The sequence below is a fragment of the Bubalus kerabau genome, chromosome 14 (assembly GCF_029407905.1).
Source record: "Bubalus kerabau isolate K-KA32 ecotype Philippines breed swamp buffalo chromosome 14, PCC_UOA_SB_1v2, whole genome shotgun sequence".
NCBI classification, from domain to species: domain Eukaryota; kingdom Metazoa; phylum Chordata; class Mammalia; order Artiodactyla; family Bovidae; genus Bubalus; species Bubalus kerabau.
Genome location: NC_073637.1, coordinates 20,951,208 through 20,970,246, shown reverse-complemented (window position 1 = coordinate 20,970,246; position 19,039 = coordinate 20,951,208). Strand labels below are relative to the sequence as shown.

Here is a 19,039-nt window from a genome sequence, read left to right as displayed (position 1 = left end):
GTAAACCCAAAGAAATTCTCTCCATTATCTTCTACTTGCACATTTTGCATTTAATTTTCATTCCCTCCACATCAAAAGTATTTCTGATTTCTCTGCCCCAAATATATGAATATATGCCCTTTTATGTCTCCTGGTTTTTTTTTTTTTAAATCATTTTCTGAGGCCTGACTGCCGGGTGGGATTAGGGAAACCCTTTGTCAAAGATCTTCAAGTTTAGCAAGGGAAGTTCTCGTGCAAAAAACACAATCTTGAAACTTTTCTCAACAAAATTTCTAAAATTATCTCCCTTTAGTCTAGGTCCAAAGTAGAGTGTCTGGTGTTTTAAAAGCAAAACACTGTTCAGCTTTCACCAAAGTGATACAATATCATCCTCCTGCTTTCAGAAAAGTGTAGAATATGAGACCCATTTGAAACACATTATGACCTAATGAAGAACATTTCTCCACATCTGAATTTTCCAAGGAAAAACAAAACATTTTGAACGAATTTGGAGTACTCCAAGGACTATTTGTGAAGAGAGTGGGCTTAAGCAAAAACATTTAAAAAATGCAGATCAATTTTAAAATGATTCCATGCAGGTGTATACATTTACATATGCTAACTGAAAAAAATATGAAGAGAATAGAAAGGATGGACATAATCATGTTTAACAAATCTCACACACCCAAACTAGGAGCCCTCAATTTTAAAAACTAAAAGGGATTGCAAAAACAAATATCATATGATATCAGTTATATGTGGAATCTAAAAAATGGTACAAATGAACTTGTGTACAAAATAAAAATAGTGTCACAGATATAAGAAAACAAACTTATGGTTACCAGGTGGGAACGGGAGGGGGTGATAAATTGGGAGGTTGGGATTGACACATACACATCACTATATATAAAATACATAACTAATAAGGACCTACTGTATAGCACAGGGAACTATACTCAGGACTCTGTAATGACCTACCTATATGGGAAAAGAATCTAAAAAAGAATAGCTGTACTTATAACTGATTCATTTTGCTTTACAACAGAAGCTAACACAACATTGTAAATCAATTATATTCCAATAAAAATTTAAAATAAATAAAAGGGATTGCACTGATTTTGAAGGTGCCACATACTGCAGAGAAAGTAAAATCCTGCTGCCTTCCTCCCAGTTTTTGTGTTACCAAGAAAGAAACCATTCAGTATTGGTTTCCCAGTCTGCAAAGAAAATCCAGGAAAATTTACTGAGATAATAATATACTCTCAAATATTGAAAGCATCCTTATTCATCAGCAGTTCATTTCAGTTCAGTTGCTCAGTTGTGTCTGACTCTTTGCGACCCCATGAACTGCAGCAGGCCAGGCCTCCCTGTCCATGACCAACTCCTGGAGTTTACTCAGACTTAAGTCAAATGGGTCGGTGATGCCATCCAACCATCTCATCCTCTGTCGTCCCCTTCTCCTCCTGCCTTCAATCTTTCCCAACATCAGGGTCTTTTCAAATGAGTCAGGTGGCCAAAATATTGGAGTTTCAGCTTCAACATCAGTCCTTCCAATGAATACCCAGGACTGATTTCCTTTAGGATGGACTGGTTGGATCTCCTTGCAGTCCAAGGGACTCTCAAGAGTCTTCTCCAGCACCACAGTTCAAAAGCATCAATTCTTCTGCGCTCAACTTTCTTTATAGTTCAACTCTCACATCCATACATGACCACTGGAAAAACCATAGCCTTGACTAGACAGACCTTTCTTGACAAAGTAATGTCTCTGCATTTTAATATGCTGTCTAGGTTGGTCATAACTTTCCTTCCAAGGAGTGTTTTAACTTCATGGCTGCAGTCACCATCTGCAGTGATTTTGGAGCCCCCCAAAAATAAATTAGCTACTGTTTCCACTGTTTCCCTATCTATTTCCCATGAAGTGATGGGACTGGATGCCATGATCTTCGTTTTCTGAATGTGGAGCTTTAAGCCAACTTCTTCACTCTCCTCTTTCACTTTCCTCAAGAGGCTTTTTAGTTCCTCTTCACTTTCTGCCATAATTGTGTTGTCATCTGCGTATCTGAGGTTATGGATATTTCTCCCGGCAATCTTGATTCCAGCTTGTGTTTCTTCCAGCCCAGCGTTTCTCATGATGTACTCTGCATAGAAGTTAAATAAGCAGGGTGACAATATACAGACTTGACGTACTCCTTTTCCTATTTGGAACCAGTCAGTTGCTCCATGTCCAGTTCTAACTGTTGCTTCCTGACCTGCATATAGGTTTCTCAAGAGGCAAGTCAGATGGTCTGGTATTCCCATCTTCTTCAGAATTTTCCAGTTTATTGTGATCCACACAGTCAAAGGCTTTGGCACAGTCAATAAAGCAGAAATAGATGTTTTTCTGGAACTCTCTTGCTTTTTTGATGATCCAGCGAATGTTGGCAATTTGATCTCTGATTCCTCTGCCTTTTCTAAAACCAGCTTGAACATCTAAAAGAAAACTGTTCCTGCAAGGATAGTTTTGTCCCTTCTCAATTCTTATACTTCTTACCTCTGCTTTTGTCACATTGAATTGGTATGGGGCTCTGGTACAATGTTGATTGATAATATGATAACATATTTCATTTTTCCCCTAATATCCATGAAAATGATTCTAATAATCAAATTCCATAATCAAATTCAATGTTTGTTGTAAGCTTTGATAGATATCTTTTATTAGGTTAAGGGTGCTCTTACTTAAGTATTCTTGGTTAACTTGAGATTTTGAAAATTTGAATGAACTACAGGATTTTCCTGCATTGAGATATCAGTAAGTCGACATTCTTAATCTGTCAATAAATTTAATAAACTGATGTTTCTGACTTTAAGATAATCCTGCATTATAAGTAAAATGCTACCTTGTTATAGTGCAACCTGTAAAAATGCACATAAAATTAAAAGTTTCAATGCTTATTTACAGGATTTATAAAATAAGTTTTTTGAACATCTTTTGTTCAAATTTGGTGTCAAAGTTATTCTAGAATAATAAAAAAAATTGGAGTACTTTTACTCCAATTTATGTAAAATGATTCATGTAGTAAATAACTATCTCTTTTTGGCATCTGTATGTTATTTTCATTAGAGTACTTTTCTGTATTTGCAGTTTCTCATTGTTTGATTTCATTGTCAAATTTTGTATGTATTATTTTTTCATGGTTAAGTAATCATATTTGTATTTTAACAAATGTCTTGGAAAAATGAAATGTACAGAAGTTAAAATTTAAATTATGGAAATATTGGCCAAATATTTTAAGTGTCATATATCTGTTGTGTGTGTTGCATATGTTCAGTCACTCAGTTGTGTCCAACTCTGCGGTCATAAGGACTGTAGCCCACCAGGTTCCTCTGTCCATAGAATTTTCCAGGCAAGAATACTGGAGCTGGTTGCTTTTTCCTCCTCCAGGGGATCTTCCTGACCCGAGTATCAAACCTGGGTCTCTTGCATCTCCTGCATTGGCATGCAGATTTTTTACTACCAGCTCCACCTGGGAAGCCCTCATATATCTGTTGATCCCTTATTAATTATTTTTTTTTTTTGCCTTTTCTACCTTTGCTTTTATACATGTTCAAGTTAGAAGTTTATTTAATATCTTTTTAACTAATTCTCTGCATTGCTTGTTTTTTTTTTTCTATTTAATTATAAACATTATACAAGTGCAACTAATGATTACTTTCTGATCTTATCATTGTTATTTCCTTCTACTTTATTAAGATTTATTCTTTTCCTTATCAGGCTTTTGAGTTGAAAGTCAATTCATTTATTTTCCATTATTATAATTTTAAATGAATACTTTTATATCTAGAAGCTGCTTTCAAAACATTCTATAGTTTTCATCATAATTTTTTTTTAACTCACAAGGTGTTAAGCAATCATGAAAAAATCTGAGCTTGTTTTTGTCTTGTTCCTCTTAATTTTTAATGTAATGATATTGCACTCAATGAATACGATTTTTATGATACTGAGTGTTTGAAATTGACTGAACTTAGTTTTGTGACTTTATTCACATACAATGAATTAAACATGTTTTATATGAACCTGAGAACATCCTACAATCTTTAGTTTTCTGAGTAGAGTTGTGTAAATGGCTATTAGATAAGTATTTTTATTTTGTTATTTAAAGCTTCTATATTGGTAAAGATTTGTTGTCATTTGCATGTGTCAGTCCCTGGCAGATATGCTTTAAAATTTCCACTATAATTATGTATTTGTCATTTGTTCTGAAAATGCTGTCAGTTTTAACATGACATATTTCTTCATCAAACAGCCCTCTCCTCTATCTTATTAGCTTAAAAAATTATGTTTACTTTTGAAAATAAAAGTTAAATTTATTTATAATCCATAGTTAATTAAATTTACTGCTATTTAAAAGCCATTTCTGGGCTCATCATGGTGAAACTTACTTCCAAGTACATATTCTTCTGGCTGAAGTGGATACCTTAATAATTTTTATGATGGGACTTTATGGGTAATAAGCTCAGCATTTATATTACTGAAACTGTCTTTTCAAGAAACTCCTGGAAAGAGTTGTTCACGTTATCCTGTTCACTTTTTTTTTTCCTGCCCAGTCAGGTCACTGTGTTACTTTCTATTCACTGAATCTTTTCTTGTTAAGTAATGACCTCCCATGCCAAATCCAATGGTCATGTCTCTGGTTTTTCTTTGATTTATAAGCAACATTGGACATAGTTTACCACTTCTCTTTTGTGGAACACATTCCACATTTCATCTTTATGGTACTCTCTTTAGATTTTCCATCTCCCTTGCTGGCCTTTGTTAAGTGGGTTCCTCATTGGTTCTTTCCACCTTTCTTTCTTGTACATCCTTCATTCCTCAAGGTTCAGCTCTGAGATGTTTCTTTTTATCTGTATTCGTACTTAGCACATGACTTTAACTAATAAATAGATGCTGACTTGTACCTCTCATTACAACCTTTGCCCCTGGATTCCAGATTCCTCTATCTAGTTGCCTACATGATGCTCTCATTTAAATGTCTTTTGGATGTCTCATGTACAGAAGCAGCCTCCTGGGTTTTCATCTACAAACTGGCATATGCTGAAGACAACTCCATTCTGTCAATTCCTCTAGCCAAAAACTTGAGTTATTCTTTTTTCTTCCCCTTCCCTGCTCCTCCTCTCTCTCTTTTTTTTTTTTTTTCCCAAAAGCATTGGTTTTATTTATACAGACAGAGTCCTAACCATTTCAGTGGCAGCAAGAGTGGGAGAAGTTCCTTTTTCAATTGAGGGGCCCCCAAAATGTTGGTCTGTTGTTACCAAACACACAGGCAAGTGGCATCACGGATTTGGTAAACTAACAACAGTGTCTAGTCTCTCTCTGCTAGAGCAACAAGGTGAGCGTCAATCTCTGCTTCTGTAAGAATCCTGAATTTAGGATTTTTGACTGTAACTACTCCAACTTCTATTTCTGAAGGTTTGAAATCAATTGATAGAACAGTAGACAGGCATGTAATCGCAGTTTCCACTGTCTGTTCAAAGGTCCAATCAAATTTCTTCTTTACTTTTTTTTCAAGGAAGCTGGTTGACTCAGTTTGTTTAACTCCTGCTGCAGTTGCTTTAAACCCACAGTAGTAACCTGCAGGATCACACTTGTACACCTGAGGGCCTTGTTCTTCATCTACACCAATTAAAATCATGCAACAACCAAGAGGCCTCATTTCAGCATTCTGTGCGTAGACCTGAGAAATATCAGCGATTCTTTTACACAGCATGTGCACGGGAATTTCGTAACCATACTTGTATTTCCATTTAGCTGCCTCATAGCCTGCCCTCTGTACCTGGGATCTACTGTCAGCTGTCATTCCTGTCATCACACAGCCAATGTTTTCAGTTATCTTGAATAAGTGAGTCACTGTGCTGGAATGCAGTAATTTGTCAGGTACTTTCTTCTGTGCGACAATTACTGCGCAGTCTTTCCCTCTGACAGCTACTGATGTAAGGCCACCCTGGCTAACAGCCTTAAAAGCATCTTCTACTTGGTAGAGCCGTCCCTCGGGAGAAAAAATGGTAATGTGCCGGTCAACACCAGCGCTGGAACCTCGGGACATGGAGCGCCACTAATGCCAAGCACAGTCTCGGGCCCCGCAGCTCCCGCACCAGGCGTACGAGCCCCTCCGGAACTGCTCCTCCTTTTTTTAAAGGTCATTCTGAGTACTCCATCTGGAATTATTGTCTCAGACATACGTATGGATAACTCCTCGATTCCTTAAGGAGTTTCATCAAATGTCATGTCTTTGGAAAGGGCTTTCTTTATGCCTCTTCATAAATGACATGTTCCCATCACTACTGTGTACCCTTCATCCTACCTTTTCTTTTTTATGGCACTTAACCACTTCATGACATAATATCTCTTTATTGTCTGTCTGTCCTCATAGAAAAGAGGCTTGAGAAAATGGGCTTTCTTTCTTACTTCCTGCTATATTCCAAAGTTTAGGACAGGAGTTGAAACAGCAAACTCAAAGAAAATTATTTGCTGAATGAATAAATTATGCCTTTGTTTTATAATCCTATATAGTTCTTTAATTTTAAGTTTACAGTTATTTCCTTAAGTATTTCTAACATATTATCCATTCTCTTTTGGCACCTACGGATGCTAAAGGGAACCCCACTTGTCATCATACTGTCATTTTCTTTTATTAAAAATGATCTGTCAATTTTTAAAAGCTTTTAAAATTGTCATTTAATTCTTAGTAGTCTATAGTTTTGCTTCTCTATGACTTGGAATGGATTTTAAAGTTTAAATGAAAGGTTAAATAAATAAATAAACAGTATGAGTATATGTATCATCTAATATCTAACTTTCTTTTAAATCTGAGAATGCCCATTAGATAAACATTTTTATTTTGGTTTTCTTAAATTTTGGATAATTCTGTTATTACCTTTTAAAATATTGTTACTTTACCCTTTATTCTTACTCTTTTCCAGAAATTGTTCATCCTATTTTCCAGGCCCTTGATGAATTTTGTCATATTATAATAGAAGAAGTCTTATTTCTCTAAAATATCTTGAATTTCTTGATTCGAAATCACTAATGTCCAGAGTAGAGTTTTAAATTGACTTTAAATTTCAAAAATTAAATTTTTATTTAAAAAATTTTTGACTTTTTTTCTTTTTTATCTTTTGGCTCTTGCTTTACTCCTAAGTTTCTTTCATAATTTCTTGTTTATTTATTTATTTTTAAAAATTGTGTGTTATGACTTTTTGTGTCATTTTAGCATCATAAATATTTAGATAAAAGTCTCTGTGATATTGTTCTAAAAGCAAACTTCATCCGTCTTGAATTCATGTTAAAATTCCTCAAGTTACAAATGATATATTTTATTAAAAGTTTTGGGGCTGTCTGGGTTATTGGTGAAAATCCTTGACCTAGAACAAACCTTCCAAGCTTTTTCTCAAAATATGCAGGTAACATGACCCAGACTAAGGGATGATCTTTAATATTGGTCTACATGTTGATGACAAATAGGGAAATCTTTTGATTATAGTTGGGGTTTGAATAGTTGAACTTGTTTCTATTATCTTATTTTGCATTTTTCACTTTACTAAAAGTCAGTATAGTCAAAGCCATGGTTTTTCCAGTAATTCTGTATGGATGTGAGAGTTGGACCATCAGGAAGGCTGAACACTTAAGAACTGATGCTTTCAAATTATGATGCTGGAGAAGACTCTTGAGAGTCCCTTGGACTGCAGGGAGAGCAAACCAGTCAATCCTAAAAGAAATCAGCCATTGGAAGGACTGATGCTGAAGCTGAAGTTCCAATATTTTGGCCTCCTGATATGAAAAGCCAACTCAATGGAAAAGACCCCAATGTTGGGAAAGATTGAGGGCAAGAGGAGAAGGGGGCAGTAAAGAGTTTGACACGATTTAGCAACTGAACAACAACATCAATGCCGTGGGTTATAGATGATTTCTTTATAGCCCTCTTTTTTTCTCAACTGAAATAAGAAGGTATACATTATATTTTTATCCTTAACAGCAGTGTCTAAAATACCTATTTATCCCCAAATAATTAAAAAGTTAATCTTATTCTTGAAATGTGATAAGTGAAAGTGTTAGTAACTCAGTTATGTCTTACTCTTTGCCACCCCATGGACTGTAACCCACCAGGCTCCTCTGTCCATGGAATTCTCCAGGCAAGAATACTAGAGTGGGTAGCCATTCCCTTCTCTATTCCCTTCCCTTCCCTTCTTCCCCACCCAGGGATTGAACTCATGTCTCCTGCATTGAAGGCAGAATCTATACCATCTAAGCCACCAGGAAAGCCCAATCTTACTCATATTCTATGCCAAAATATATGAAGACTTGAATCTTTAAAACTCATATTTCCTTCACTTTCCATTGCCCTATATTTCCTGTCTTATTTCTAAAACCCCCAAATCTTGTTTTTCATTATTTTCCATCAATACTTTCCATGCACAAACATGCTTACTATGTTAATCATTTGATATTTTGTGTGCACTCCTTCCTTCTATCAAGTTGTGGGAGATATATTCAAAATATTGACTGTCTCTTCCCCTCTCCTGGTGGGAAATTTGTTTTGCCAAGAACTGTGAGCAGAAGTGTGAAATGTGTTGCTGCCCAGGAGCTGAAATTCTGAGCTTGCTCTGAAGGCCTCTGGATCTGGAGCACAGAAGATGTGGGGCTAAGTTCCAGCTACACACAACCTTTCATAGAAGTAAAGCCTAGCCTCCCCCAAGCCTCTCTCTTGAGAGACTTTGATATATAAAGTGTCTTTTAATAGCTCTCTCACTGACAGTTTGCTTATGATAAAAGCCTGTAGTCTTTGCCTGAAAAAAAGTTTATTTTGCCTCAATGTTTTCTTTCTTTAAAGGTCTCAAATTCAATACTCATACTTTCTCCATAGTTATAAAATGTATAAACTACAAAAAAATACAGTTATAATTCAACTCAACACAAAAACTTCCAAACTGGGAAGCTTCCTCAATTATTATTATCTTGACACTTTTGAAGACTCAGTTCAGTTCAGTTCAGTCACTCAGTTGTGTCTGACTCTTTGCGACCCCATGGACTGCAGCATGCCAGGCCTCCCTGTCCATCACCAACTCCCAGAGCCTCTCAAACTCTTGTCCATTGAGTTGGTGATGCCATCCAACCATCTTATCCTCTGTCATCCCCTTCTCCTCCTGCCTTCAGTCTTTCCCAGCATCAGGGTATTTTCCAATGAGACTGTTCTTTGCATCAGGTGGCCAAAGTATTGGAGTTTCAGCTTCAGCATCAGTCCTTCTAATTCAGGGCTGATTTCCTTTAGGATTGACTGGTTTGATCTCCTTGCAGTCCAAAGGACCCTCAAGAGTCCTCTCCAACACCGCAGTTTAAAAGCATCAATTGTTTGGTGCTCAGCTTTCTTTATAGTCCAACTCTCACATCCATACATGACTACTGGAAAAACCATAGCTTTCACTAAATGGACCTTTGTCAGCAAAGTAATGTCTCTGCTTGAAGACTACTGGGTGGTTATTTTGAAGAATGACTCAATTTGAGTTCTTCTAATAGTCTTAATGTTTAGATCTAGATTTTATATCATTGGCAGAAAAGTCACAGAGTAATGTGGTGTTTTCTCATTGCTTCAAGACAAACTTCACTGTTTTGATTTGTCCCATTACTGGTAATGTTTAATCCTTTTACTAAGCCTGGTGTATGCCTGGTTTCTCCATTATAAAGTTATTCTTTTTCCTTTTATAATTATTAAGAATTCATGTGAAATGACTTTAAGACTGTGAAAATACCCCTTTCTCAATGAACTTCCAATGAATTCATTTATATCTTTGTACCCATGGCTTCTTAATTTCATTCAGTGGGTTATAATCAGATACTAATGTTATTTATTTTGATATTGAAATTATCCCAGGCAAGGTCAGTAGAAGACCTCAGAAGCAGGACTCTGGCCTTTTGACAAATCCCTGTCATTCTTTGAGTATATTCCTGTTTTCAGTCACAAGGAGCATTGGTTTATTCTGGTGGGCAGTAGCATTTAGAAAACTAGATCTGGATTCCAGATGTATTCACTGCTATTAGGATGTCACTTCTCTTAGGCCTGCAAAGTGGATCAAGCTAAGGAATATGTGTATATGTGAAGAGAAAGTGGGTGAGTAATCACATATATTTAGATTTCTCTCTCTCTCTCTATCATTGTCATTTACCTACTTCTAAAATCCTGAATTTATATTGCTGTATCCAATATTACAGAATTCATTCTTATTTATGCTTTTTCTATGTTTATAATTGTCTTCCTTAAAAATGAGAAACCTTGCACCCATTATCTTCAATATATTTATTTGATCAATCAGTTTGCATATAATCAATCTTCTATCACCACTAATAGCTATAATTGCCAACTTTGCTGTTATTCCAATTGGCATTCCTTGATAGAAAGTACTTTTTAAAATATATTTTACTTTTTAGGAAAGTTCTAGATTTACAGAAAAATTGAGAATATAGTACAGCTGGTTCCCATAACCTGACACCCACATTCCTTTTTATTAACATCTTACATTAGTTTGATACATTTGTTATAATTAATGAACCCATGCATCTGCGCTAAGTCATTTCAGTCATATCCCACTCTTTGTGATCCTCAGGACCATAGCCTGTCAGGCTCCTCTGTCCATGAGATTCTCCAGCAACAAGACTGAAGTGGGTTGCCGTGCCCTCCTCCAGGGGATCTTCCCAACTCAGGAACTGAGCCCACGTCTTTTGCATTGGCAAGCGGGTTCTTTCCACTAGCGCCACATGGGAATTCTAAGGAACCTATGTAAACACAGTATTATTAACTAAACCCATGGTCTGCTCAGATTATTGTGGTTTTTACCTAATGTTCATTATATGTTTGAAGATCCCATTCAAGACAACATACTGCTTTTAGTTATTATGTTTCCTTTTTGGGCAGTTTCTCAGGCTTCTCTTGCTTTTCATGACTTTGATAATTTTGAGGAGTAATGATCAGATATTTTGTAGGATGCCCCATTACTGGAAATTGTCTGATCTTTTTTTCCTCAGTATAAAAATGAAATATGGATTTTGTGGGAGGAAACCCAGGGGTAAAGTATCATTTTCATCACATCATGTCAGGAGTATGTGCTCTCACTGTGTTTAACGACTGTTGATGTTGACCTTGATCACCTGGCTGAGATAGTGTTTGATAGATTTCTCCAACATAAAGTCACTCTTTCCTTCTTTTTACACTTATTATTTGGAAGGAAGCCATTATTTGCAGTCCATGTCTCATGAGTGGGGAGCTATACTCCACTTCCTTGAAGGAAAACCATCTACATAAATTACTTGAAATTCTACTCTATAAGAAATGTGTCTCTTCTCCCACATATTAGTTTTTTCAACCATTTATTTGTATCAGTGTGGACATATAGATATTTATTTTATGCTTTGAGTTATAATTCAGCACTACTTCATTTACTTTGTTGCTCAAATTATTTCAGCTTTGGCCATGGGGAGCTCCTGCACTCCTTTGACATAATCCCATCACTGTGGGATTTTGGCTTTTTTCTTCTTACTTTCTGGTACTATAAAATGTTCAATGCTCACCCTTGTACTTCCTGATTCAGTCTTAGAATCAGTCACTTCTCCCAGGACCCTTCTTTGTTCCTTTTATTAGAGATGGTATGAGAGACCAAGATTTGGGCACTAGATTTGCTTATTGGTATTAGACTTTTTTTTTTTTTTCTTTTAGGCTTTCTCAACTGACAGCAAAGAAACATATATGTGCGTATTAACCTTTGTATATATACATATCAACAAATATTTCTCTAAGTAATCATCTGGACCTAAATTAAACATGAGCTCATACTGATATCCCTAACTCTAATTCATTGCTACATAGATTATTCTAGGTACCCTTGCTAATATGCAAATTCCCACTGTATCAGTGAGAACTTTAATTCTGGCAATTTTAAAGATTATTTTTTCCTCTGGCAATCTGTCCTTTTATTACATTGGAACTGGGTGTAGATTTAATTTACTCTATTTAAAACTCAATGTGCTCATTTAATTGAAAGACATCTTTTATTAAATTATGTATGTGTCTCAGACATTCTGTCTTTGAGTACTACTGTTTCCCTTTGAGCCCCCAGAAGATATATATGCAATTTTTCATTCTGTTTTTCATCTGTCTTATAATTTCTTTCATAATTCTCATCTTATTATATCTTTACATTCATTCCGTTCAGTTCAGTTCAATCGCTCAGTCATGTCCAACTCTTTGTGACCCCATGAATCACAACACACCAGGCCTCCCTGTCCATCACCAACTCCTGGAGTTTACCCAAACTCATGTCCACTGACTCAGTGATGCCATCCAACCATCTCATTCTCTGTCGTCCCCTTCTCCTCTTGCCCCCAATCCTTCCCAGCATCAGAGTCTTTTCCAATGAGTCAACTCTTTGCATGAGGTGGCCAAAGTATTGGAGTTTCAGCTTCAACATCAGTCCTTCCAATGAACACCCAGGACTGATCTCCTTTAGGATGGACTGGTTGGATCTCCTTGCAGTCCAAGGGACTCTCAAGGGTCTTCAACACCACAGTTCAAAACCATCAATTCTTTGTCATTCAGCTTTCTTCACAGTCCAACTCTCACATCCATACATGACCACTGGAAAAACCATAGCCTTGACTAGACGAACCTTTGTTGGCAAAGTAATGTCTCTGCTTTTTAATATGCTGTCTAGGTTGGTCATAACTTTCCTTTCAAGGAGTAAGCGTCTTTTAACTTCATGGCTGCAATCACCATCTGCAGTGATTTGGAAGCCTCCCAAATAAAGTCTGACACTGTTTCCACTGTTTCCCCATCTATTTCCCATGAAGTGTTGGGACCAGATGCCATGATCTTTGTTTTCTGAATGTTGAGCTTTAAGCCAACTTTTCTCTCTCCTCTTCACTTTCATCAAGAGGCTTTTTAGTTCCTCATCACTTTCTGCCATAAGGGTGGTGTCATCTGCATATCTGAGGTTGATATTTCTCCTGGCAACCTTGATTCCAGCTTGTGCTTCTTCCAGCCCAGCGTTTCTCATGATGTACTCTGCATAGAAGTTAAATAAGCAGGATGACAATAACCCTGTGTACGAGACAGCAAAAGAGACACTGATGTATAGAACAGTCTTATGGACTCTGTGGGAGAGGGAGAGGGTGGGAAGATTTGGGAGAATGGCATTGAAACATGTAAAATATCATGTATGAAATGAGATGCCAGTCAAGGTTCGATGCATGATACTGGATGCTTGGGGCTGGTGCACTGGGACGACCCAGAGGGATGGAATGGGGAGGGAGGAGGGAGGAGGGTCAGGATGGGGAACACATGTATACCTGTGGCGGATTCATTTTGATATTTGGCAAATCTAATACAGTTATGTAAAGTTTAAAAATAAAATAAAATTTAAAAAAAAAAAAAAAAAAAAAGAAGTTAAATAAGCAGGATGACAATATGTAGCCTTGACATGCTCCTTTTCCTATTTGGAACCAGTCTGTTGTTCCATGTCCAGTTCTAACTGTTGCTTCCTGACCTACGTATAGGTTTCTCAAGAGGCAGGTCAGGTGGTCTGGTATTCCCATCTCTTTCAGAATTTTCCACAGTTTATTGTGATCCACACAGTCAAAGGCTTTGGCACAGTGAAGAAAGCAGAAATAGATGTTTTTCTGGAATTCTCTTGCTTTTTTGATGATTCAGTGGATGTTGGCAATTTGATCTCTGGTTCCTCTGCTTTTTCTAAAACCAGCTTAAACATCTGGAAGTTCACGGTTCATGTATTGTTGAAGCCTGGCTTGGAGAATTTTGAGCATTACTTTACTAGCATGTGAGATGAGTGCAATTGTGCGGTAGTTTGAGCATTTTTTGGCATTGCCTTTCTTTCCAATCCTGTGGCCACTGCTGAGTTATCCAAATTTGCTGGCATATTGAGTGCAGCACTTTCACAGCATCATCTTTCAGGATTTGAAATAGTCTAACTGGAATTCCATCACCTCCACCAGCTTTGTTCATAGTGATGCTTTCTTTTTTTTTTTAATTTTATTTTATTTTTAAACTTTACAATATTGCATTGGTTCTGCCATATATCGAAATGAATCCGCCACAGGCATACATGTGTTCCCCATCCTGAACCCTCCTCCTTCCTCCCTTCCCATACCATCCCTTTGGGTCATCCCAGTGCACCAGCCCCAAGCATCCAGTATCGTGCATTGAACCTGGACTGGCGACTCATTTCATATATGATATTATACATATTTCAATGCCATTCTCCCAAATCATCCCATCCTCTCCCTCTCCCACAGAGTCCAAAAGATTGTTCTATACATCAGTGTCTCTTTTGCTGTCTCATACACAGGGTTATTGTTACCATCTTTCTAAATTCCATATATATGCATTAGTATACTGTATTGTTAGTATACATGATCTTTCTGGCTTACTTCACTCTGTATAATAGGTTCCCGTTTCATCCACCTCATTAGAACTGATTCAGTGCTTTCTAAGGCCCACTTGACTTCACATTCCAGGATGTCTGGCTCTAGGTGAGTGATCACACCATCGTGATTATCTTGGTCATGAAGATCTTTTTTGTATAGTTCTGTGTATTCTTGCCACCTCTTCTAAATATCTTCTGCTTCTGTTAGGTCCATTTCTGTCCTTTATCGAGCCCATCTTTGCATGAAATGTTCCCTTGGTATCTCTAATTTTCGTGAAGAGATCTCTAGTCTTTCCCATTCTGTTGTTGTCCTCTATTTCTTTGCATTGATCGCTGAGGAAGGCTTTCTTACCTCTCCTTGCTATTCTTTGGAACTCTGCATTCAGATGCTTATATCTTTCCTTTTCTCTTTTGCTTTTCACTTCTCTTCTTTTCACAGCTATTTGTAAGGCCTCCCCAGACAGCCATTTTGCTTTTTTGCATTTCTTTTCCATGGGGATGGTCTTGATCCCTGTCTCCTGTACAATGTCACGAACCTCTGTCCATAGTTCATCAGGCACTCTATCTATCAGATCTAGGCCCTTAAATCTATTTCTCACTTCCACTGTAGAATCATAAGGGATTTGATTTAGGTCATACCTGAATGGTCTAGTGGTTTTCCCCACTTTCTTCAATTTAAGTCTGAATTTGGCAATAAGGAGTTCATGATCTGAGCCACAGTCAGCTCCCAGTCTTGTTTTTGTTGACTGTACAGAGCTTCTTCATCTTTGGCTGCAAAGAATATAATCAATCTGATTTTGGTGTTGACCATCTGGTGATGTCCATGTGTAGAGTCTTCTCTTGTGTTGTTGGAAGAGGGTGTTTGCTATGACCAGTGCGTTCTCTTGGCAAAACTCTATTAGCCTTTGCCCTGCTTCATTCCGTATTCCAAGGCCAAATTTGCCTGTTACCCCAGGTATTTCTTGACTTCCTACTTTTATATTCCAGTCCCCTATAAGGAAAAGGACATCTTTTTTGGGTGTTAGTTCTAAACGGTCTTGTAGGTCTTTATAGAACCGTTCAACTTCAGCTTCTTCAGAATTACTGTTTGGGGCATAGACTTGGATTACTGTGATATTGAATGGTTTGCCTTGGAAACGATCGGAGATCATTCTGTCATTTTTGAGATTGCATCCAAGAACTGCATTTCAGACTCTTTTCTTGACCATGATGGCTACTCCATTTCTTCTAAGGGATTCCTGCCTGCAGTAGTAAATATAATGGTCATCTGAGTTAAATTCACCCATTCCAGTCCATTTTAGTTTGCTGATTCCTAGAATGTTGACGTTCACTCTTGCCATCTCCTGTTTGACTACTTCCAATTTGCCTTGATTCATGGACCTAACATTCCAGGTTCCTATGCAATATTGCTCTTACAGCATCGGACCTTGCTTCTATCACCAGTCACATCCACAACTGGGTATTCTTTTTGCTTTGGCTCCATTCCTTCATTCTTTTTGAAATTATTTCTCCACTGATCTCCAGTAGCATATTGGGCACCTACCGACCTGGGGAGTTCCTCTTTCAGTATCCTATCATTTTGCCTTTTCATACTGTTCATGGGATTCTCAAGGCAAGAATACTGAAGTGGTTTGCCATTGCCTTCTCCAGTGGACCACATTCTGTCAGACCTCTCCACCATGACCCTCCTGTCTTGGGTGGCCCCACATGGCATGTCTTAGTTTCATTGAGTTAGACAAGGCTATGCTCTGTGTGATTAGATTGACTAGTTTTCTGTGATTATGGTTTGTGTGTCTGCCCTCTGATGCCTCTCGCAACACCTACCATCTTACTTGGGTTTCTCTTACCTTGGATGGGGGGTATCTCCTCACAGCATCCCCTCCTGACCTTGAATGTGGAGTAACTCCTCTTGGCCCTCCTGAGCCCGCGCTGCCACCGCTCCTTGGATGTGGGGTTGCTCCTCTCGGCTGCTGCCCCTGACCTTGGGCGTGAGGTAGCTCCTCTCGGCCATGGTCCCTGACCTTGGGTGAGGGGTAGCTCCTCTTGGCCACGCTTCTGCGTGGTCCATTGCAGCCGGTGCACTTCTGCCCCCATATGTCTTAGGGAGACATAAGTAGACTTCAATTAGGTATATACCTATATATTGAAATACTGGTTATAAGTACACATGGGTTTAGCTTTAATCGTTGCTGCAAAACTATTTTCCAAAGTGAGCATAACAATATGCAATCAAATTCATCAATATATAAGAATTCTAGTTGCTTCACATCTTTGCCAATCCTTGGTATTGACAGCCTTCATAATTTTAGACATTCTGCTGGATGTGCAGTGGTATCTCACAATGTTTTAAATTTTCTTTTTTATTTTATTTTTTAACTTTACAATATTGTATTGGTTTTACCATATATCAACATTTTCATTTAAACTAAGTGTTAATCGTTCAGTCATACTTGACTTTTTATGATCCCATGGACTGTAGCCCACCAGGCTCCTCTGTCTATGGAATTCTCCAGGCCAGAATTCTGCAGTGGGTAGACACTTCATTCTCCAAGGAATCTTCCCAACCTAGGAATCTAACTCCAGTCTCTTGCATTGTAGGAACATTCTTTACCATCTGAGCCATCAGGAAAGCCCAAATTTTCATTTTGGTTGTAACTGATGACATTGAACATTTTTTCAAATATTCATTGGCCGTTTTGCTATCCTTTTGGTGAGGTACTTTTTCAAGTTTTTTGCCTACTATTTTGTTGGATTATCTATCTTTATCTTATTGATTTGTAGTATTTTTAATGTACGCTGGATAGGAGATTTTTGTCAGTATTTGCATAGAAAATATCTTCTACTCTACTTCTTGACTAATACAAAAATTAAAACAATGTTTCTAGAAGAAAACAGGAAAATATATTTATAATCTTGGAATAGGCAAAAATTTGTTAAACATGACACAGAAAGCTTTAACTTTAAGAAAACATTGCTAAATTGTATTCATAAAGCCATTTTAATATTCTTATTTTAAAGAGTTTTACACAATCTTTCCCTTTTTTTGGTGTTATTATGTGTGTTCATTCTCTCTCTTGGATATTTATCTCTTAAAATGCCTTGTGATTTATTATTATTATTACCTAGTCAACAGAATTTATTTTCTGTTGGAGTCCAGCAGTTTCTGTACTTTGGAAAAATCATTTAACAACAAAGTATTCTTTTGTCACTTCTTCTGTCACTTCACTAGTTATGGGTATATTTTATGTTTTTTCCCAATTTGTGTCTCTATTCCACATATATAAATTTGGAACTCACAGCTACGCTTGGAGCAGGCTTTAGTATCCAATATAATTTGAATGATCACACCCATAGGGTCAGGGAAATAATAAGAATCCTTGCTATTTGTCCAGGCTGATGGGTGGAATTTTCTAGTCTCCCTTTAATGAATAGGAGAATGATGATAATGCCCAGATTTTACAGGTAGATCAGCTCCAGTTCTCACAGCAGAGACCTGTGACTACATTGCTCCAGCTTGAGTGGGAAGCAGATAGTTCTGAATCAGTTCAGTCTTCAATTTGCCCCCCAGATGTCTGGTATGTGCTTAACTGTGTTTCCAAAACACAGAGATTTTATGGCTACATTGAGGAACAACTCTGAAAAAAATACATTTTAATAAATACTGGATAAGACTATGCGATCAAGTTGTAGTCAGCTTTGTATCCCTAGCCCTTAGCCTAATACATAGTTTATTGATTATGTGAATAAATTAAGATTAAATTTAAGCTCTATAATGTTGACTGAAGCATGAGCAGATGCAGCTGAAATCTATTTTCCTGAAAACTGCCTTTAGAATAATTTTGTTCTTGTTTGTAGTTATGACCATTTGACAAGAGTCCATGAAAAAGAGAATATGATAACCCTCTTGTCAATACCAAGGATGTGTTAATAATGGAAAAACTTCTGTGCAACATGTCCTGGGAACAACAAAGCAGACAATATCTATTATCCATGTGTCATTTCTTGGTTGAGGATATAAAAACAAGTCAAGGCAAAACCCACTGCATCTTTAAATTAGTGGCACAGATCGATGCCCATATTTCTGTGTCATTTCATTATGTTGAACTATTTATGTCATCATAATCCAAAGCATCTTTTTTTTTTTGACGATAAATGCATTTCATAATTTTTTAATGTTTAAGCTCTTGCACTAGATTTTTACAAGCTAGTGAACACTGACAAATTATTTCTTCCACAGAACTATAACCACATGTTCCCAGACAGTATAAATATATCATTGAGCTAATGTTAATACAAATCACCATTTTATCAATTATATAATAAAACAAATTGTCAAGTATCCAAATATTAAGTTACACAGCTCAAAAGGTATGTAAAAATATAAAAATGTCTGCTCAGTTCATTAGCAGAAACCCACTTGTTTTTTTTGCAAGAGAGGCTGGGAATCACATTTCAAATAAAACTAAGTTTGTAAACAACTTCAGATAAGTATGAAAAAAACTACAAGAATTTCAGAAATTTTGATTAAGAATTGTTTTAATTACAGTAATAAAGTATTTCTACCTTTTAAAAAATATTAACTAAATTAAAGCATATATTC

At 36.9% G+C, this 19,039-nt stretch overlaps 1 protein-coding gene across 1 annotated transcript; it reads right to left on the bottom strand.

The window, feature by feature from the left end:
* Positions 1-5,137: 5,137 nt before the first annotated feature.
* On the bottom strand, positions 5,138-6,081 carry LOC129627202 (proteasome subunit alpha type-6-like). The gene has a single exon (XM_055546831.1). It carries the CDS (start codon positions 6,057-6,059, stop codon positions 5,319-5,321), a length of 741 nt encoding a protein of 246 aa, XP_055402806.1. The 5' UTR covers positions 6,060-6,081; the 3' UTR covers positions 5,138-5,318.
* Positions 6,082-19,039: the final 12,958 nt, after the last annotated feature.

What these genes read in the sequence shown, in the direction of transcription:
- LOC129627202 (XM_055546831.1), bottom strand. Translation starts at nt 6,059, where the DNA reads ATGTCCCGAGGTTCCAGCGCTGGTGTTGACCGGCACATTACCATTTTT.